At 42.2% G+C, this 22221-nt stretch overlaps 1 protein-coding gene across 1 annotated transcript; it reads right to left on the bottom strand.

Annotated features, from left to right (window-relative positions):
- Window positions 1-4239: 4239 nt before the first annotated feature.
- Window positions 4240-19495, bottom strand: ZNF75D (zinc finger protein 75D). Its single transcript, XM_090264009.1, has 6 exons — window positions 19236-19495; window positions 17225-17728; window positions 15886-15982; window positions 15037-15128; window positions 14579-14705; window positions 4240-5174 (listed from the first exon to the last, which is right to left on the bottom strand). The coding sequence occupies exons 2-6, from the start codon at window positions 17669-17671 to the stop codon at window positions 4465-4467; spliced, it is 1473 nt and encodes a 490-aa protein (XP_090120135.1). The 5' UTR covers window positions 17672-17728; window positions 19236-19495; the 3' UTR covers window positions 4240-4464.
- Window positions 19496-22221: the final 2726 nt, after the last annotated feature.

The following is a 22221-nucleotide window of genomic DNA, read 5'->3' as shown; positions in this document are numbered from 1 at the left end:
TATTTAATGAAGCAGTGATCTGATGATACAAAGGTTGGGGTGGGTAAAGGAGTTTCAAGGACAAAAATATTTGGCTATCATCATTTCAACTATATGCAAACCTGGTTTTAGTAAGGATAAACACTGGGTTTTGAAGTCATTTGTTTTTTATTGATTGTATTTTCATTACTTTCAAATATATAAATCAGAGAGTAAATGTAAAATACGAGAAAAATATATATTGGTCTCTGCTCTCAGCTCCTGGCACAGAGCTCCTAAAACCCCTATAATGTCCTAACTGATAAGAACACTGGGAGCAACTTTTGTTCTAACATTTCATCTTTGGCCCCAGTTTTTGATACAAGGTTTCTGAATCTCTTGGGATTTCCTGGGTAATAAGAGTGTCTTTTGTTCTATTGAGGTGATTCTTTGTGGGCCCCTAAATAGACCAAGCCATGATTAGAACATTCAGCTTCACCCCCTACCCTCTGGGGAGAGAGGGTCTGGAAATGAAGTTAATGATCAATCATACCTACATGATAACGCCTCCGTAAAAATGAGGTCCTTACACTCTTGTCACTTACAGTGAAATGAGGTATAAGGTGATAAAAAAAATCAAAATAATTCACTTCAGGGAAGCTGAGGACTTCTCTAAAGGAGCCCTGGGGATAGGCAGATGCACGGGTATTACGTGAAGAGAACTCCTTTAGGCCTGAGATCTTATGATACCAAACCTGTCTTCCTCTGAGGTATCGGCAGCCCTTGCATTGAAGTCAGTTCCTTTTTGCCACTGTAAGTCTCACTGAGACAAATGGAGCCTGAGAACGTGAAGAAGAAATCTTTCTTGATGTTTCCTAGGTCTTCCTTTCTATTTCATCCCTAAATCCCAGCCCTAGAGAACTGCTTCCCAAAGCTGGCCTGGCCACCTTCCCTCCCTCCTTCCTCTGGGTTGTCCAGAAGATCTGAAGGTGATATGGCACTCACCACTGCTCCTCTCAACCTTGACTACTGCCCTCTCCCCTCATATGTTCATGCTTGCTGATCCTCGGGAACTTCCCTCACTTCTTGTCCCTTCTTCCGGAACTATGTTCCTCTCCTGAATCCACATGGTAGTAAGGAACCAGCAGCACAAAGGGAGAAGAGGAAGGTAAAGACAAGAATGAGAACAGCAACTGTGTACAGGTGTTGAGCCAGGGACAGGACTTTTGTAGGGAGTACCCGCCTTTAAACTGGAAACAGCTCTCCCCACCACCAGCCATTCTCAGTTATTGTGTCTATTCCTCTGGGAACAGTGGAACACAATAACTCTTACTAGGTCATGTCTCTTGGCACTTCTCCCACGCTGTAGGAATGGAATTGGCAAAATGTCAGCAGAGCTGACCCATGGCAGGGGGAGTAAGGTGGTGAAAAGGAACCTGAACAGGATTTTAGTTATAAGCCATCCCTGTTTGCTGGGAGAAAGAATGTAAAGACCTGGTGTTACTAACATGCTTTTGTGACTCAGCCACAGCAAGCAGCAGCCTTGTGCTTGCTGAGCCCGTGTCTTCCAACCCCAGGCCTTACAAATGCAGACCTGCTCTGCTCCCTCAGTTCCTTTCTCATTCTCTTTACCCATTTTTTCCCCCTGATGTCCTTCACATCCTGAAGACAAGAGCACAGACACTGGGATGTGAATGCACACCCCTCAGACCTGGTTCAGGTCAGCTTTTGTTTCCTGTGGGATCTGAAGTTGGAACATTCTGCCACTTCATTCTGTCCCCCAAATAAATAACTGGCCTGCTTCCTGGGTCCCTGAGCTTTCATATGCTGTCTTCCTGTTGTGTCTTCAGAAAAGTAGTGGAGTTCACATCTCTTCGCCATCTACTATGGAGGTAGTGGACAAGTAAAAGCAGAGTGACAACTCTCCCCTTCATTCCATTCTGCCATTTCTTTCCTTAGTGCCCAATGTCCTTTTTTTGAAATGGCAAGGGCTGATACAAGTGGTCAGACAGAATGCATGGGAAATGGGGTCCCAGGAGGCTGTGCCAGATAAGCGAAAGGGAAGAATAGGTGCTGATGTGTCAGCCAGGACCCTCCAATTTCTAAATCCTGTTCACACCATGGGAACAAGAATATCCCTTCTTCCTGGAGCTCTTGTAGCCCAAGGGCAGTGGAGTTTGATCTTGGAATCAGGAATCCTCAGTTCTCTTCCTGCTTCTGCCCATTCATATCTAAAGGCCTTCCTAACACCTTAAATAACTGATCTCTAAAATAGGACCCCTATTCCCTGTTTTTGACCTCTCCTGGGAATGCTAGATGAGACCCTGAAAAATGAGCTTTCAACCTAACAGGTGTTGTAACAGGGATTGGCAGCTACATGAAAATGGAGTGCCTTTTTGCTGACCCGTTGTCAGGAACTTTGCTGAATCTCACGAGTGGGCAGTTAACTGTTGGTTCCATTGATGCAATACTTCCACTTTTGAGTCAATTCAGGGTGCTATTAAACATGGACTCATGCATAGAGCACCCTCTGTAAGTTTTCTTTTCCTCTTACTTCCAAGGGCACAATCTCATTAAGTTCTAGAAAGGATGGTGGGGCAGTCAGTCTCCAAACTTTAGAATTACAATGGGGTTCTTTTCTTCCAGGCCACTTCCTCCTCCAGGCTTAGTTCTTCCATTATTTTTAGTGAGCATTCTACATTCACTTTTTCCCTCTCTCATTAGTTTGAGTATACATCTAAAATAGTGTAAATACTATCCACAAAAATTCCAGCCCAGCCATCACCTCCCCTTTTTCAGGCATCTACTATGTTTTGGTTGTTACTGATTAACAGTGTATCTAGCTGAATGGGGACATCAGCTTACTGTTTAACAGTGACTAGAGAGAAGCAACTAAAAAAAAAAAAAAAAGTCATACCAGAAAGCTACCATTCAAACCATCATGAAGAGGCTTAAAAGCCAGCTGGAAATGATGGAAACACCATTAATTAGGAATGCTTAAAGTCTAAACAGGTAGGCAAAGTTGATTTTTTTTTAAAAAAACTAGCTGAAAGATGAATGTTCCAAATGTTTATGGAACATGTATGTGGCTCATCAGTGTTAGGCACACTGACAGGTCTCATTTAATCTTCAGAGCAGCCCCGAGAAGGAATTTATTTACATTTTACAAAACTGAAAAAAGGCTTAGAGAAGTTTTTTGAGGAAAAAAATATGAAGATCTCTTTCAAAATAAGTTAACATTGGCCATCTCTAAGTAATTTGGTAACAATGTTTTGTTTAATGTTCAAATTTAATATGAAACATGCCATTTTCATGAACAGGTAAAATTTTATGAATCAATATATAGAAGCTTTGGTCAACATCTTAAACTAGGATCAACTTCCATGCCCTTCCCTTGACATCACATTGTTCCTCAGAAGATAATTACTGAGGCCATGGGGAAGGAAGAAAAATCATCACCACCAAAATAGTTTCCATCTGACCTAGCTCTTACTGGGGCCATCATTCTAAGCCACAGGCCTTATTTTGCTCTGACACTCCTGTACGTTGCCTCCTGATATCTACTGTGCACTGAGGCTATGGGGCCACAGGGCTCTCCTTGCCATTCACAGTAAATTCGTTTACAAAATCTGTAGACTGTCCTGCAGAGCATCCAGGTGTATGGGGTTGTGCTGAACAGCTATAATAATGGGCCTCCCTTTAGGCCCCAAAACAGTATGGCACCAATTTGAAAACTTCAGTGCACATAGTTAAGTCAAAGAAGGCCATTCATCACTGCCCTGTGCTTTCTACAGATGCCTGAATGAGGGACCAGACCGCCTCCTCCACGATTTCATTCTATATATCTCAGTGTTGAGGATCAACAGGAAGAGAGGTATCAAGTGCTTGCAAGGTCCCTAGGTCTGTGTTGACATTCAGGCCTTCACCTGTGACTTGGAATTCCTTGACAGAAAATACTGCAGTAGTGGGTGTTTGGAAGCAACTACAATGGGGAATATGTTTCCCAAGGCAAACAGTGAATCCTCTCTTACTGCTGTTCCAGAATAAAGTTCCCTGAGTTGTTCATCCAGAGTAATAGCCAGAGAAATTCTCTGACCTCCCTTTAGAGAACCTAAATACTTTTATTTTCCATTTCTCCTGAGAAAGAATGAGAGTAGGACTAATGGCCATCATACATTAGGTGAGCACCTGATACCTACCTGCAGAATTTAGATCACAGAGAATTGGGAAGGTGAGTAACTAGACAGATGTATAGATAGATAACCACAGATATATCACAGCTATATTTTCATTATTTTATTGATAAAGTACTCATTATGTATGTCTTATGCTGGGCACTGAAGATACACTGCTGAGTAAGAGAGACAGCTTAGATTCTTTTATGTGAAACATGACATGTTTCCCCTCCCAAATTTTCTATTGATGACAGAATCCTATCACCAGGTGCCTCAAAATTCTGTATTCTTTTATCATCTCTAGTACCCAAGCTCCATTTAGTGACTTTCTTCATATTGGACACTCTGGACATGATTCTCTTCTCCTGTGGAGCTTCTGGTGTCTAAGAAGGCTTGACCGTCTGCTGAAGTTTCTCCTGCATATGTTACAGGAATAAGGCTGCTCACCTGTGTGCGTTCTTTGGTGTTTAATAAGGTGTGAATTCTGAATGAATCTTTTTCCACATTCATGACATTTAAAGGGCTTCTCTCCTGTGTGAATTCTTAGGTGTGTGTGTAGATTTGTGTTATGACTGAAGCTTTTCCCACACCATGAACATCTATATGGTTTTATTCCTTGATGTGCCATTAAGTGCTTATTTAAATCTGAACTCCATCTAAACCTCTTATCACATTGTTGACACTTATAGGGTTTCTCTTCAGTGTGAATTCTCTGGTGCTTAATAAGGTCAGAGCTGACTCTGAAACCTTTCCCACATTCCTGACATTTAAAAGGTTTCTCTCCTGCATGGCCTTTCCTGTGAAGATCCAGATGTTTTGGAAGCTCTTGTTTACAAGTCGAAAGTTTCTTTCTCTTCTTCCCTAGAAAAGCTCGAGGCTGTTTTCGTACCTTGTGTGTACCACCATGATTTTCTTTGCTTGTTGTTTTCCGGGCAACTTTCATTCTGGCCTTTCTTAATACTTTGCATCCTGACGCTTGTATTTCTAATGTAGAAGCAGATACAGGCGGGTCATTACCAGTGTCATTTTTGAGCTTTAACCCTGTTGGGAAAAAACAAAACGAAACAGAAGAATCAGCTATCTGTGTCCCAGAACAAGAAAACTAGGAATGGAGCAAAAAAAAATCAATGATGACTGCTTTTAAAAAATATGGGAACAAGTGATTTCTGGTCCAATCTGGACAAAACTGCATAGAATCATTTCTCCCAGGTCCTCCCTGGTAGGCCTCAAAACAAATCCAAGACAAAATAAACAAGATTATTTTTAAAAGTGGTAAAAGAAAAAAAAAAAGGTAAAATGGTTTGGGACTCCAGGACTAGGAGAATAACATAGTAAAGTCTCTTATATTCTCACACCCAACAGAAGAAAGCAATCCAGATCTAGTGTTTTCTAACTCTCAACCTAGCAACAGGGGCTTCCTGGATAGGCTTATTCCTTGCCAGTCTGAATGGGAAACATTCTGACAACATCAGAACCCATAAGAAGACACCAAGTGGGCAGGCAGAACTAGCAAGAGGTACCTAGGCACAACAAATGGCTTGGTCCAGGAAGCCTATTTATCCCTGTGGATCTGATACTCCCCATTCCCACTGAGAGACACTCTGTCCTAGGTAAATACCTTCCTTACCCTCAGAAAGCACCAGCAGGGATGACACATGGGAGCCCTAGCAGTCCCACATAAACCAAGGAAATACCAAAAAGTCTCTGAAAATTAAACTGTCACTGGAAGCATACCCCACAAAAGTAGGAAAGAATCTATGTGCTAAATTTAAACTAAAACATGGTGACTTCCCATCAAACTAAAATATTTAAATGTTACCCAGACTCTCCTAACATAATAGACATAATGATCAGGACACAATTTTAAAAAGCCATCACACTGAGAACCACCCCCAAATCACAAGTTGGGTGAGAAAAGGCAATCTGACAAAAATGAAATCACTCTAGAATTCAAAAAACAAAACAGGAAAATCTATAAATACATGAAATTAAACAATACTTCTAAATAATCCATGGTTTAAAGAGGAAATCTCAAAAGAAATTTAAAAATATAGTGTTGAGCTCCAGCTGGTGTGGCTCAGTTGGTTGGATGTTGGGTGTTATCCTGCAAACCAAAGAGTCACCGGTTCGATTCCCAGTCAGGACACATGCCTGGGTTGCAGGTTTGGTCCCCAGTAGGGTCACAAGCAGGAGGCAACCAACTGATGTTTCTCTCTCACACTGATGCTTCTCTCTCTCTCTTTCTCCCTCCTTTCCCCCTCTCTCTAGGATAAATAAAAACAAATTTTTTTAAAACTCCAGTTATTAAAAAAAACAAAACAAAAATGAAATTACACAAAGACAAATACCATATGATCACTTATATGTGAAATCTAATGAAAAAAATAAATGATGAACAAAACAGAACCAGAGGCATACATAGTACAGACTGACAGATCTCAGAGGGGAGAGGAGTGAGGAGGAGTGGATAAAAGAAGGTGAAGAGATTAGTCAAAGAACATATATGCTTAGCCAATGAACACAGACAATAGTGTGGTGAAGGCTAGGGGAAGGGGAGGTGGATGTAGGCAAAGGAGGGGAAATGGGGGTCATCGGTAATACTGTCAACAATAAAACAATGAACCCCCCCCAAAAAAAATTAAATTACGATATATCAAAACATGTGGAAAGTACTCAGGGGAAAATGTGCGGCCCAAAATGCTTATAAAAGAAAAGGAGAAAGGTCTCAAAGAAACAATCTAAGTTTCTACCTCAGGAAACTAGAAAATAAATAAATAAAACCAAAGCAAGTTGAAGAAAGCAAATAATAAATATCAGACCAGAGGTCACAAACAAAAGCTTGCTCTTCAAAAGAAATTGATAAACTTTTATCACGACTGACAAAAATAAAAGGAAAAAAGACACAAATCATCAATATCAGGAAGGAAATCGGGTATATCACTACACATTCTGCAGCAATTAAAAAGATAACAACGAAGTACTATAAACAACATTATGTTCATAAATTTAAAAAGGGAAAATGGACCAATTCCTCAAAAACTATAAACTATCAGAATTCAACGAATATGAAATAGATAATCTGAATAGAACTATTACCATTAAAGAAATTGAATTTATAATTAAAAAGCTTCCAGAAACATGAAATCTCCAGGTCCATATGGTGTTACTGGATGATTCTATAAAATATTTAAAGAATTAACACCAATTTTATGCAATCTCTTCCAGAAAAGAGAAGAAATACTACCCAACTCATTTCATATGGCCGGTATTACCCTGATATCAAAATCATACAAAGATAGTACTCTAAGAAAGAAAATTATGGACTAACATCTCCCATGAACCTAAATGCAAAGATCCTCAACAAAATATTGATAAACTGAATGTAACAATATGTAAGAATTATATATCATGATCAAGTAGGATATATTGTAGGTATGCTAAGCTGGTTCAACATTTGAAATCAATCAACATAACCACCATATCAATAAACTTTGAGAGATCATAATCTCACCAGCTGACACAGAAAAGTATTTGAGAAATTTCACATCTAGTCATGATAAAAACACTAAGAAACTTAGGAATTATATGGACTTGATAAAGACTATCAAGAAAAAAACCCTGTACTAACATCATAGGTAATGGTGAAAGACAATGTTTTCATGAAAAGTGGAAGTAAGGCAAGGATGTGTATCCTCATCACTCTTATTCAACATAGCATTGGAAGTTGTGGCTATGGCAATAAGGTAAGACAAAAAAAGTAACGGCAACTTCTGAACAAAATGGCAGTGTAGGTAAACATGTTACAAGCCTCCTCCCACAACCACATGAAAATTACAACTAAACTACCAGACAACCATCATTCAGAACTGCCTGAAATCTAGCTGAAAGGAAGTCCTACAACTAGGGAATTAAAGAAGAAGAAGCCACATCAAGACGTGTGGGGGAGGGGCAGAGACAAGGAACAGGCTGGTCCCACACTCACGTGTGGCAGATAAAAATTGGGGGGGGATGTCTCGGCTGCAGATGTCCCCCCTGAGGAGCCAAGGGTCCCAACCCCACACCAGGACCTCCAGCCCAGGGTGCCAGTGCCAGGAAGATATGTGCCCATAACTTCCGGCTGTAAAAACCAGTGGGAATTGAGGCTGTAGAAGACAGAAACTGCTGGACTCCCAGGCAGCTCCTCTTACTCGAATTCACTCCCTCTGAGCTCCAGTACCAGGATAGCAGCTTGAAAGGCACCAGTGCATACTTGGAAAAACTGCACTGTCTGGCATCAAGATGAGCAGATGCTATTGTCTCTCTGCTATATCCTCCCCCTACAGAGACACAAAGCCAGCAATCTGGTGCCATATCTGAGACACCATCAACCTGGGTAACACTGTTTGCCCCACCTTGGAGATTCCCAGAGACTCTGCCCCACCAATTTATGGGCCCACCCAAGCTGCTTTTCCATATGAATGGCTGGTTTTGGATCATGCTGCACAATTTCCTAAATCCTCTCAAACAAGCAACAGCCAGCTCAGTGAGCCCCCAGCCCCTGTAACCTCTTGCTAAGTGGCCCTAGGCCTGGCACTAGCAGCAGCCAGACTAGATTCACAGCTTGGCTTTGTCTGGGAATCTCCAAGCCCAGCACAGGTAACAGCCATCTCCGATTGCTTTACAGCTCCGATTGCTTTACACAGGTAGGGGATGACCTTGGCCTGCACACCCTGGAAATCCCAGGGCCAGGGCACCCAGTGGACAGCTACAGACCACATCAAAGAACCACAACCCTGCTCCTGCACAGCTGATATTCCACAGAGGGTGGAGGTTGGTGGTCAGTGGTCACAGACAGTCCTGTAGCTACTGGCCTGAATAAACCCCCCCACTGACCTGTTAACAATAATCAAGGCTCAACTACAAGAAAAGGGTGTACTTAGCCCACACAAAGGGAGCACCTCAAGTACCCAGCTTGATGATGGGGAGGCTGTGCCACTGGACCCTATAGGACACTTATTGCATTAGACCACACTACCAAGACAGGAAGTCATATCAGCTCTACCTAATACATAGAAATAAACACAGGGGAGCTACAAAAATGAGGAAACAAAGACACATGGCCCAAATGAAAGAACAGATCAAAAATCCAGAAAAAGTAATAAATGAAATGGAGATAGGCAATCTATCAAATGCAGAGTTCAAAACACTGGTTATAAAGATGCTCAAGGAACTCAGTGAGAACCTCAGCAGCATAAAAAAGATTCAGTCAGAAGTGAAGGATACAGTATTCCCTCACTTATTGCAGGTATTACGTTCTAGACCCCCGCGCGATAGGTGAAAATCCATGAGGTAGGAACCTTACATTTATTTTAGTATTTATATATATTTTAAACCCTTCCCACACACTTATAAACCATTCCCAGTCCCTTATTAACCTTTCCCACTCCCTTATTAACCTTTTCCACACTTTTATAAACACTAATGTTCTTAAACATATTCTACACTCTTAAACCTACGTAACTTGAACAACATACGTATACAGTACTGCAAAATCCCGTGATATAGCGAAAAAACCCATGATAAATAATTAAATATAATATTTTTAAAAATCCTGTGATACAATGAGGCTGCAATAAGTGAACCGCGATATAGAGAGGGACTACTGTACACTAATTGAAATAAAGAACAATTTACAAGAAACAACAGTAGAGTGAATGAAGCCAAGAATCAAATTAAGTATTTGGAACATAAGGAAGCAAAAAACAGTCAATGAGAACAAGAAGAAAAAAGAATCCAAAAAAATGAGGATAGTATAATCAGCCTCTGGGAAACTTCAAGTAGTTCAACACTTGCATCACAGGGGTGCCAGAAGAAGAGAGAGTAACAAATTGGAAATCTATCTGAAAAAAGTGAAAGAAAACTTCCCTAAGTTGGTAAAGGAAATAGACATGCAAGTCCAGGAAGCACAGAGAGTCCCAAACAAGCTAGACACAAAAAGGACCACACCAAGACACATTATAATTAAAAATGCTAAAGGTTCAAGATAAAGAGAGAATCTTAAAAGCAGCAAGAGAAAAGCAGTTACCTACAGGGGAGTCCTCATAAGACTATCAGCTGATTTCTCAAAAGAAACTTTGCAGGCAAGAAGGGACTGGCAAGTAATATTCAGAGTCATGAAAAGTAGGGTGCTCTACCCAGGAAAATACATCATTTAGAATTAAAGGGCAGATAAAGAGCTTCCCAGACAAGGAAAAACTAAAGGAGTTCATCATAACCAAACTATTATTATATGAAATGTTAAAGGAGTTTGTTTAAGAAAAAGAAGAAGATAAAAATTATGAATAATAAAATGGCAATAAATACATATCTATCAACAATTGAACCTAAAAAAATAAAGTAAACGAGGAGAACAGACAGAATCAGGGATACAGAGAGCATTTTGATGGTTTCCAGATGGGAGGAGGGTGTGAAGGCATGGGTGAAGAGGTGAGGGGATTAAGAAGTACAAATAGACCTGGCTGTTATGGCTCAGTGGGTTGAGCGCCAACCTGCAAACCAAAGGGTCACCGGTTCAATTCTCAGTCAGGGCACATGCCTGGGTTTTGGGCCCAGTCCCCAGGTGTGGCGTGCAAGAGGCAACCACACATTTATGTTTCTTTCCCTCTCTTTCTCCTTCCTTCCCCTCTCTCTGAAAATAAAATCTTTTTAAAAAAGAAATACAAATTGGTAGTTACAGAATAGCCATTGGAATGTAAAGTACAGTATAGGAAATGGAGTAGCCAAAGAATCTATGTATGACCCATGGACACAAATAATGGTGATGGGATTGCCTGAGGGAGTGGGGGTGCTCGGTGGAGGGGGGCAAAGAGAAAAAAATTGGGACAATTGTAATAGCATCATCAATAAAATATTACTAAAAAAAGAGTAGAAGAGGGTTGAAAATATTATGCTAAGTGAAATAAGTCATCAGAAAAAAGCTATGGCCCTGGCTGGTGTGGCTCGGTGGATTGAGTGCTGGCCTTTGAACCAAAGGGTCACTGATTTGATTCCCAGTCAGGACACATGCCTGGGTTGTGGACCAGGTCCCCAGTTGGGGGCCTGCAAGAGGCAACCACAAATTGATGTTTCTCTCCCTCACTTTCTCCCTACCTTCCTCTATCTCTAAAAATAAAGAAATAAAATCTTTGAAAATAAGCTATGACCCTGGCTGGTGTGGCTCAGTGGAATGAGTACCGGCCTGTGAACCAAAGGGTCGCTGGTTTGATTCCAGTCAGGGTACATGCTTGGGTTGCGGGCCAGGTTCCCAGTTGGGGGTGCGTGAGAGGCAAAAACACATTAATGTTTCTCTCCCTCTCTTTCTCCCTCCCTTTCCCTCTCTCCAAAAATAAATTTTAAAAAACCTAAAAACAAAGCTGTGAATCATATGATTTTACTCATATGTGGAATATAAAACTGAAACTCATCGACACAGACAATAGTATAGTGGTTACCAGAGGGAAGGGGTTGCGGGGTAGTAAAGGGTAAAGGGGGGCAAATATATGGCAACAGAAGATTTGACTTTGGGTGGTAAACACAATGCAATATACAGATCAAGTATCATAGAAATGTACACTTGAACTTCCGGCCAAGATGGAGGCATAGACAGACACGCTGTGTCTCCCTCCACAAATAAGAAGGAATAAAACTACCTCAAAACTAGAAACAACCAGAAGTTCCAGAAAATCAAACTGCATGGAAGTCCAGCAAACAAAGATATAAAGAAGAAATACTCATTCAGATAGGTAAGAGGGGTGGAGCCGGGGCGGAGAGGATGCGGTGTGGTGGTGGTGGCAGCAGCGGTGTCAGTGGCAGGCCAGCAGAAAGCGCAGTCACACGTTTTAAAAAGTCAGGAGGCACACCTGGGGAGTGTTCCCAGCCCCTCACCAGACCATGCAGCTCATGGTCCTAGCGCTGGGGAAAATCAAGCCTCATTGCTTCTGACTGTGCAAACCAGTGGGTGTTGGGGCGGAGGCAGAAACTGCCAGTCTCTCAACAGAGTCCGCTTGTTTAAAGGGCCCCCATGATCCTAAAACATTCACAGACCCACCCACTTTGGGAACGACCGCCAGGGCAGCTGCTAGAGGGACACCAGTCAGAGGGACACCAGTCAGAGGGGCACCAGCCCGATGTGAAAGTGGGAGAGGTGCCTGGAAAAGGGGCAAGTGCTGGGCAGGCAGCATTTTTCCCTCTTGGACCCCTCCCCCACATACAGCGCCACAATGTGGTGAAACAGGTCGCCCTGTACGGATGAATCCCTAAGGCTCTGCCCCTTACAACGTAACAGGAGCAACAGCTCTACCTGGGACTCGGAGGCAAACAAACATAGGATCTTGTCAGAATCAGGAAACAGAGAAGTATGGCCCAGAAGGGGAAAGAGATCAAGGTTCCAGGGGCAGAACTAAGCAACAAGGAGATAGCCAACCTAATAGATGAGGAGATAGCCAATCTAACAGACGCAGAATTCAAAACACTGCGATAAAGATGCTCTCAGGATTGACAGATATGCTTGAGTACGGCAAATGCATAAGAGAAGTGAACGCTATGCTAAGTGAAACGAAGGAAAATCCACACAAAACCATTGTTGAAGAGAAGGAAACCGGGGTTCAAATCAATGATTTGGAACATAAGGAAGAAAAAAAACAGTCAACCAGTGCAAAATGAGGAAGCAAGAATTGAAAAAAATGAGAAAAACTTCTCAAATTTTGCACAGGAGATGGACATACAGGTCCGGGAAGCACGGAAGGTCCCGGGCAAGCTGAACCCAGAAGGGACCACACCAGGACACATCATGACTGAGATGCCAAAGGTGAGAGATAAAGACAGAGTCCTGGGGGGAGCAAGAGAGAGGCGAAGAGTTGCCCACAGTGGGGTGCCTATAGGACTGTCAGCTGATTTCTCAGAGGACACTTTGCAGGCAGGAAGGGACTGGCAAGCAGTATTCAATGTAATGAAAAGCAACCTACCACCAAGGTTACTCTATCCAGCAAAGCTATCATCTGGAATGGAAGGGCAGATGAAGTGCTTCCCAGACAAGGTGAAGCTAAAGGAGTTCATCATCACCGAGCCATTATTATATGACATGTCAAAGGGACTTACTTAAGAAAAAGAAGATCAAAACTATGAACACCAAAATGACAATAAACTCACAACTATCAACAACTGAATCGAAAACATAAAAACAAAATCCAACTAAGCAAACCAGAATAGGAACAGAATCATAGGTATGGGGATCATTTGGAGGGTTATCAGCTGGGAGGGGGGAGGGGGAGAAATGGGGAATTGGTGCAGGGACTAAGAAGCATAATCAGTTGGTACAAAATAGACAGGGGGAAGTTAAAATAATATAGGAAAGGGTGAAGCCGAAGAACCTATATGCACGACCCATGGACATGAACTAAGTGGGGTGGGATTGCTTGGGGGAAGGAGGGTACTGGGCAGAGGGAGCAAATGGGAAATATTGGAACTACTGTAACAACATAATCAATAAAATATACTTAAAAATTAAAAAACAAGAGTGGAAGAAGTTAAGACATGATTGTATTCAGGATCTATTTTGAAGACTTGTTTATGAATCTGTTGTGGGGAATAACAGACTGGAATAAATGCTGAGAGGTTTTTGGCCTGAGCAATTAGGTAAATTCACAGTGCCCTTTACTGAGATGGAAAAGATATGAGAGGAGCAGGTTTGCTGGGTGGGGCAAGGAGTATGATATGATGGATCAAGAATTCTATTTAGAATAAAGAAGTGGAACGTGTATTTGTAAAAAAACTCCCTAGGTCAGTGATATTCAACCAGTGGGCCCCAAGAGGCACATTGGTGTGCTGCAAGAATTTTTGTTTGTTCGTTTCTTAGAGAGAGGGGAAGGGAGGGAGAGAGGGAGAGAAACATTTATGTGACAGAGAAACAGTGATCAGTTGCCTCTCGCACACTCCCAAATAGGGACTGAACCCGCAACCTAGGCATGTGCCCGTACTGGAAATTGAACCACCAGTAATCTTCTGCTTTCTGGGACGATGCCCAACCAACTAAGCCACAACTGTGCTGCAAGAATTTTTAAAACATACAATACCTGATTATTTAGTCAGAGGCACTGACCTCCTTTCCCTTAGACTGTCAAATTTTAAAATGACAACAACCAACACAATAGCCATCAAGTGAGAATGAACCAAAATTATACTTATTTTTTGTCAGATTGGCAAAAAAGTATATTTTTTGGTGTGCCACAGAATTTTAGTAATTAGTTTATGTGTGCTGTTGAGATGAAAAAGGTTGAAAATTGCTGCTCTAGGTGATCGTTTTCCCCTCGCCATCAGGTTGCAAATCAACCAGCTCTTGGAACATAAGAACTCACAGAAGTGCATTTTCCTATAAACTGAGAACGTAACAGATTATGCAACTTCTACACGAAGGAAAAGAATCTGTGTACCTAGAGAGATGACAGTCTCATAGTTTTCCTGTATGACATCATAGTAGAGCATCTTCTGAGTAGGGGTCAGTATCTCCCATTCTTCCTTGGAAAAAGTCACGGCCACATCTTCAAATGCCAACAACCTCTAAAGAAGAGAATGAATTTTAGTTCAGTACTTGCCACTATAGAAGCTGTACTATCTCTCATTTCTGAATTACATGGTAGGCCAGTCACTGAAGTTAAGTGTATAAAATTTAGGGGGGAAAAAGTGAGTGAAAGAAAAAGGAAGCAAAGAGATCAGTAAACAAGCTTGGGAGGTGCTCAATTCCCACTATGCCAGGCATAGTTGCCTAGGAGACATCTGTGGCTAACTTGGCCCAGAGCACCTGCTGGGCACTGTGGGTCTTGGGCAGCAGAGAAAAGCACAGGCAAGGTCACATTCAGGCTGTCTGAAAAATCTGGAATGTACGGCTCACCTGGGATTCAGGCAAGATGAGCTCAGATGTCATCTTCCAGTTTTGGGTGCTTTTCTGCTCAGAAAAGGCTAGAATCTGTTGAGTAGGCACAGCTGTGGGTGGAAAAGAGCCAGAAAATTTCTCTTTTCTATTTGTGAATATTGTGAGCTGATTTCTCAAATATAAAACGTCAGGCTCCCTCAGTAAAGACGGTTCACCTTCGTGTGTATGCATGTGTGTAATTCCCAAAGTGGCCTTCTCATGGTAAATAAGAAACAAATATCCACCACTCCACAGAACTGGTTCCTCAGTTGACTGTTTCCCTAGGTTTTGTGAGAGAAATTAATGAAAGAAAATCCACTTTTTCCTGGGCAAGAACAAGGGGTTTTAAAATGCAAGACTCAAGTCTTCCAGTATATGGCAGGAAATGTGGGACATTTTTGTTTTTTATTTTTTCCTGATGCACAATTCTCTTCCCATTTTGCCATTGACAGCTCATTTCTGATCCAATTTCTCCTCCTGTACCTTCTCCATATTCTTCTCTCAAGTTTCTAAGGAGCAAGGTCCATGATGTGAAAACCAGAATTCTGTGGTTTGGATATTTCTGTACCCCAGACTGACCCTCACCTTCACTCACCATTGACCTATTGTACTCCCACCTGAGAGACATCCTAACTGCTACCATGGCTGGGCACCTGGAAAATTCCCATGATATTCTAGCTGAAACAATTATTATCACAGTTACCAGAAGGGAATTATTATGAAGCTCCTTGCCTCTTTCATATACAGACTGGGTTTTTTTGTGAGTTTTCCAGCCCAGCTGTTCTTGTAGTAGCTGGTATATATTCCAACATTCGTTCTGTAACATACCCACTGCATGGGTCTCTGCTGGTTTCCACTTAAAGCCTGGGATCACTGCTGTTCCTTCCAAGAGCACTGCCTCCTTTCCCAGGTCATGGGCTGCAACCTAGAAATAATCCCCATCCTCATTAGCACAGGACTTACTTGTGGTTTAAGGGTGGTGGAGGAGGGATGAACAAGAGTAGAGTCCAGATTTGGGGAGTGTGTGACATTCAAGGAAGTAATAAAAAACTGAAGAGGTATTATACTACCCTTTTCTAACAAAAGAATTAAATATATCACTTGGGAAAATTAGAACAAAATGAAGAAAGCTGTGACTGCTGCCAGCCTCTACTCCTCCACATACAGCCAACAGTTCAGGCCACTATCAGAGTGGGGGTAGGCTGCCTGTTCTCATGCTGCCTTCACTGGCTTGCTTCTTTGACTTAGACCCTTGCCGGAATGGATTTCTATCTTTTAGTTTTCTCTGAAAAATAAGGCATTGAATAAAAACGGTTTTCCTCTTTTTCAAACTTTCCAGTCCCCTCATGGCTAGGGAAGGATTTCATGGAGAAAGGGGAGGCAATGGGGAAAAAAAACTGGGGAAAGTTGAGCTCTATCCTCCCTCCACAATTCAGTTTTAGTAAGACACAAAAATGTGTCTGGCCCTGTGTTCCTTAAGGTAGACTCTAGAATAAAGGAAGTGCGCTGCCATCTCCCCAGGGCATAACTTGGTTCCCCACTAACCAGCACAGCCAAGGACAAGACTATTAAGGGAGGGCGGTGGAGGCTCTTTTCCTACCCCAGAGATGTGTGTGTTCCTACTACGGAGGGCTCTAGCCCTCAGGATCTTCATTCTCTTCACTTCTTTTGGCATTTTCTTCTTTCCATATCCTTGTTTCCCATTTTTTCTATTTATTTTCTTCCTCTGCAATCTCCTCAGAGTTGTTTTATACTTCTGTTTGCTACCCTCTCTCTCCTTTGATCTCTAAATGCTGTTTTTTTGTTGTTGTTGTTGTTGTTGTTTTTTCAGATTTTTCTCCCCTTTCCCAAATCTTCCTTGCCTTTTATCTGTTTCTAAGAAATCAAGTCCTGTCTCCTTGGCAATGCCAGACTAGGCCCACCACCCTCAATGAGCACTGGCCCTAAAATAGACAAAATGCAGCTCTTTTTTCTAAGGCCAGGAAAGACTTCCAGGAGCTCTGAAACCTGTGTAGACTATGGCTGAGTATCTGTGATTTCAGATCCCACCTAATTGCCCTAAAGGAACAATGAGAGAGTGACCTAACCCATCTAATTCCTTGATTAACGCCCCCCCCCAACATATCTACCTTCATCCTATTTCACTGTTATGTATAAGGAATCTTACCTCATTACTTATTCCACGAGGTTCTCTCTCAAAATGTTCTACTAGGGCCACAGCCTCTCTGATGCTCTGTGGATGATACTTCTTCACCCAGTTTTGGGTATCCCTGGGCAAAATGGTCAGGAACTGCTCTAGCACCAGCAGTTCCAAGATCTTCTCTTTTGAGTAGATCTCTGGCATTAGCCACTGATGGCATAACTCCTGAAGATGGCTGACAGCCTCAAGCGGTCCAGCTGCTTCATGGTAACAAAAGCCCCGGAAGTGCTGGCGAGCGCTCTCAGGACCAAGACTGCCCACCTGTGGGCTGCATCTCTTACTCTGACTGGAGCTCTCTTTAACAGACCCCTTACTCTCCAACAAAGTCTCCACGTGTGGGTATAAGCATTCATTCACTTTCAGATGTCTCATCATAATTTGCTCTAGAAACAGTTTTTCTCCTATGTGTGACATCTTCCTGGTGCTACTTTTGAAAACTGAGGCCTTGAATGGATCTTCTCCCCAAGGGCACTAGGGGAAGTAAAGGAAAAAGTACAGGTCAGACTGAAAGCCACATGACACATATTTACTTGTTATTTATAATTATCAGAGAAGAATGAACAGAAAAGTTCCTGTTCTGCTTTCTCCTTAAAATCAACTGACAAGTATTAGGCCACTAATGATGACAGATGCTTCAGAACATATGTTTCTCTCCTTTTCTGTTACTCAACTTTGAAACAAAGCACAACTCAGAGAATACAGATGTTGATTGATAACTTTTTGCTAAAAGATTGAGGAAAAATTGGTAGGTGAAAAAAACTAGCACCCATTTGCTAAAAGGAGCTTTGAGACTATCCAATACTTAACCTGTACGCTTTTTGTCCCATCTTCACAAATAGGGCATATTTGAGTTTCTCTAAATTTTAACAGATCATTCCCATCTTTTGTCTTTAGTCAGGAGGAAAATAACTTCTATGTCCCTTCATTCTCTTATGAAGCTGAATGAAACCTTTACTTCATGGAACATTTGATAGTCTTTCTTCCATTGTTTTTACACTGGCAAGAGAACTGAGACAGGAAGATCAGAAAAGAAGTAGTAAAGTAATCAGAGAAAATGTAACCTTATTCCTTTCAGCAAATATCCCCTGACTAAGCAAGCAGATGTCTGCAAGATTTTTTGTCGGTACTTTTGGGGAAGACTTATAAAGGGTACTGTGCAAATTCGTACCTGTGTATTAAATTTCTTGCTTACTTTACTAGAAAAACTTATGTTGGTTTATAAGATATCCAAATGACAGATTGTGAAAAAGGAAAGAAATGGTGATGGTTAAAATTCTGAGACAGGGAGGGTCTAGTAAAGGTACCCCTTCTCCTGAATTTACATTTCCTCAGGGTGATAACAGATCTTTAAGCAAGGCTGATTTTCCCTGAGGTGATCCAGCAAAAAGAGCAACACATTTCTTTTGAGAATGCTACTGATATTCAAAGAAATGCTTGATTCTTCGGTGCTTATCCAGGCTCAGGAGGTACAGGGACACCGCCTGTATTTTTGTATCAGCACAAGCTGTAATGACCCTTTCTCCAGCGATATGATCGTAAGGCAGCAAAAACTGGAAAATTTCGCTGGGTGCAGAAAGTTTCGCTGGGTGTAGTGCAAGACATCACTGCCTCATCCCCACCACTAATTCACACCTTTTGGATCGACCACAAGGGTGATCATAAACCCTGTGCACGCGGGCAGCCTCCGAGTGTGCTCCAGCAGCAACCCTGGGTGATATTTGCTCATAGAATACAAAGAAATTTTTTCCGGAGGTTAGATGTGGAAATAGGAGCCTGAATAACCGCCTTGCCGAGCAAAGGTCCCGCCTGCTTTCAGGCTGCCTGCCGCCGACCAGCAATGATGCCACTGCAAACTGGGGAGGGGTACGTCCCCCGTACCCCTACGCTCTCACCGCCATACAGGCTGCAATTAGCACGTGCGACTGGCATCTCTCAGGCTCTCCGGACCCCGAGAGGGAAAACCGGGTTTCTCGATTACCTTCACGCAGCTCTGGCCTCCGTGGACGCCACTTCCTCTTCCTAGCTAGACTGTGAGGTCGCCACGCCTCCCGGCTATTCTGGGGAGGAAGCGCTTGGTTGCCTGAGTCACTGAGGCGGTGCCTGGAGCGTGCGAAGTCTGGCAAGTGAAGCACCAAGACTCGGGAGCGCAGGGACCTTGGAATATCAGCCTCCCACCCGATCTCTCTATCTCCCGGAGACTGTACCTAGACTCGCCATTTTGGGGTCCCGGACTGTGCCCCAACCGGAAAAGGAAGATGTGTTTCCGGTGCCTTTGTGACAGCCACGCCCAGCCATCTATTTCCCTTCCTCCACCCATACACTTTCAGCAAGACCCCGCGGCAACCGGTTAGAGGGTCCTCTCTGTCCCAGAGGAACAGGCCTTCTGTTCAGGTTCAGCCCCTGTTACAAAAAAGTTAATGCCATCGAGTCTCCAAGCCCACTGGAGGCTCATAGGAGCCCTGGAAGCCACTCTTCTCCCGGGAGTGACTTAGCTTCCTGACAGCAGGTTCGACAATCTCGATCTCTTATACCCGACTACATCAAACTAAAACGTTTTAGTACTGCAAAGAAAATCATCAACAAAATAAAAAGACAACCCACAGAATGGGAAAACACATTCACTGATACACCTGATAAGGACTTGATATCCAATATTTATAAATAACTTTAAAAAGTCAACACCAAAAACAAAACAAAACAAAAACACAAAAACCACAACCCAATTAAGAATAGACAAAGGACCTGAACAGACACTTCTCCAAAGAAGACATACAGAGGGCCCATAGACATATGAGAAGATGCTTAAGGTCACTAATCATCAGAGAGATGCAAATTAAAACCACAATGAGATACCACCTCACACCTGTCAGAATGGCCATCATCAACAAATCAACAAACAACAAGTGCTGGCGAGGATGTGGAGAAACAGGAACCCTCTTGAACTGTTGGTGAGAATACAGACTGGTGCAGCAATTGTGGAAAGCAGTATGGAGATACATCAAAAAGTTAAAAATGCCTTTTGACCCAGCAATCGCACTTCTGGGAATATATTCCAAAGGAACCCAAAACACTAGTTTCAAATAAAATAAGCACCCCTATGTTCATTGCAGCATTATTTGCAATCACCAAGATACAGAAGCACCCCAAGTGTCCATCAGGAGATGAGTGGATAAAACAACTATGGAACATTTACACAATGGAAAACTACATGACTATAAAGAAGAAAAAACTTTTACCCTTTATGATGGCATGGATGGACTTGGAAAACATTATGCTAAGTGAAATAAGCCAGTCAGAGAAAAAAAGTACCATATGAATTCACTGATATGTGGAATCTAAAGAACAAACGAACTAACAAGGAAAACAGGGACAGACTCATAGATGGAGAGCAGGATGACAGCTAGTGGGTGGGGGAGGACTGAGCAAAAAGGAAAAAGGACTCATGGGAATGGACAATAGTGTGGTGGTTGCTGGGGGGAGGGCACATAAGAGGACTAAATGATAAAGGAAAAAACAAAATAAAAACTAAATTAAAAAAAAGAAAATAATTGTTTAATTCACCTGATGAGCTGTTTTCATAGCTACTGTCAAATCCTTGGATTATTTCCCCATTTTGAGAGAAAGAATTTTTGGCACGATGCTTCTCTATGAAGCCTCAGCTTAATAAATGAATATGGGCAGAAGAACGAAGGAGGAAAGTGTGTATATCTCTAAAAGGATCTAAGCAAAAAGCAATAGTTGCAGAGACAAGAACCTGTTGAGGTTTATTTGAAATTCCCACTATTTGTTCTATTTTATCACTCTGAGGCAGGGACTGTTTTATACCAGTTGGTCAGAAAACTGAGAGTGTAGCACCAGTGTCGATAAGGACAGAGATGGGTCCATTATCAACTTGAAGAAAAGTTCTTCCAAGCCGATTAAGAAGGGGGATTGGGTAAGTCCCTTGTACTTCCTTGAGCCCCATCACTGGGGATTAGGAGGACCTTGGGAAGGCTGGTTAGAAGCCTGAGAGCACCTGAAGTGCTTAAACTTGCAACGATCCCTTTTCCAATGTCCTGGCTTTTTGCAATGAAAGCAGAAGCTTGGAGTCTTTTGGTCTCATACAGGGCCTTCATTTGCCAGGGCTGAAAATTAGAAATCTTAGCAATCTTACTTCTAGGCAGCTCATGTAGAGTACAAGCAAGGTGACTGGCCAAATTAACCAAATCTAGGGTGGACGTGGCTTCCCACTCTATCCTGGTCCTTTTAACCTAACGGGCAAGATCTCAGTTCAGTTCCTTAAAACACAAAGAGTTCATGGTTACCCAAGAGGAATCAGTGTCTGAAGGAAGACCAGCATTTTCCTTAAAAATTACCTGAAGTTGATTATAATAGTCATGAAGAGATTTGTGAGACTTTTTGGAGCATGTCTGAATTTTGCTCCAACCAACAGACTTGGGGATAGCTACCATAATTACTCAAAGCTAGTCTTCTAGCTTCTTCCCCAAAATTAGAGGTTTGTTTTTCTAAATCCCTTTTGGGATGTTCCCATCAAGTAATTATCATCCAATGGCAAGCCTGGCCTTCACGAAGTGGCATATGAATTAGCTGCTATAAATCAGAAAACCCAGGCTGAAGGTCTGAATAAAAATATCTAATTCCTCAGCAAACTTGCGAGGATCCTCAGTTACCTTAGAAGATTATTTAACAGTAGCTCCTAATTCAGCTTTGGTCCAGGGAACAAATTAAACTTGAGGTCTATTAGGATCCACTAAGCGTTTTACTTTGAATGGAAAGGTACTGATATGTCCAGAGGAGGAAGGAGAGAGAGAAAATTCAGGGGAAGGTGGCACCAGAGGCAGAGGTAGGGATGCCATTCCCACTTATAAAACATTCTTGAACCCTGGCTGGGTGGCTCAGAACATCAACCTGTGCACCAAAACGTTGTGGATTAGATTCCCAATTAAGACACAAATCTAGGTTGT

This window comes from Furipterus horrens, unplaced genomic scaffold (assembly GCF_987537825.1).
Source record: "Furipterus horrens unplaced genomic scaffold, mFurHor1.1.pri manual_scaffold_17, whole genome shotgun sequence".
In the NCBI taxonomy this organism is placed as follows: domain Eukaryota; kingdom Metazoa; phylum Chordata; class Mammalia; order Chiroptera; family Furipteridae; genus Furipterus; species Furipterus horrens.
Note: the sequence above shows the minus strand (reverse complement) of the source record. Positions and strands in the feature narration are given on the sequence as shown.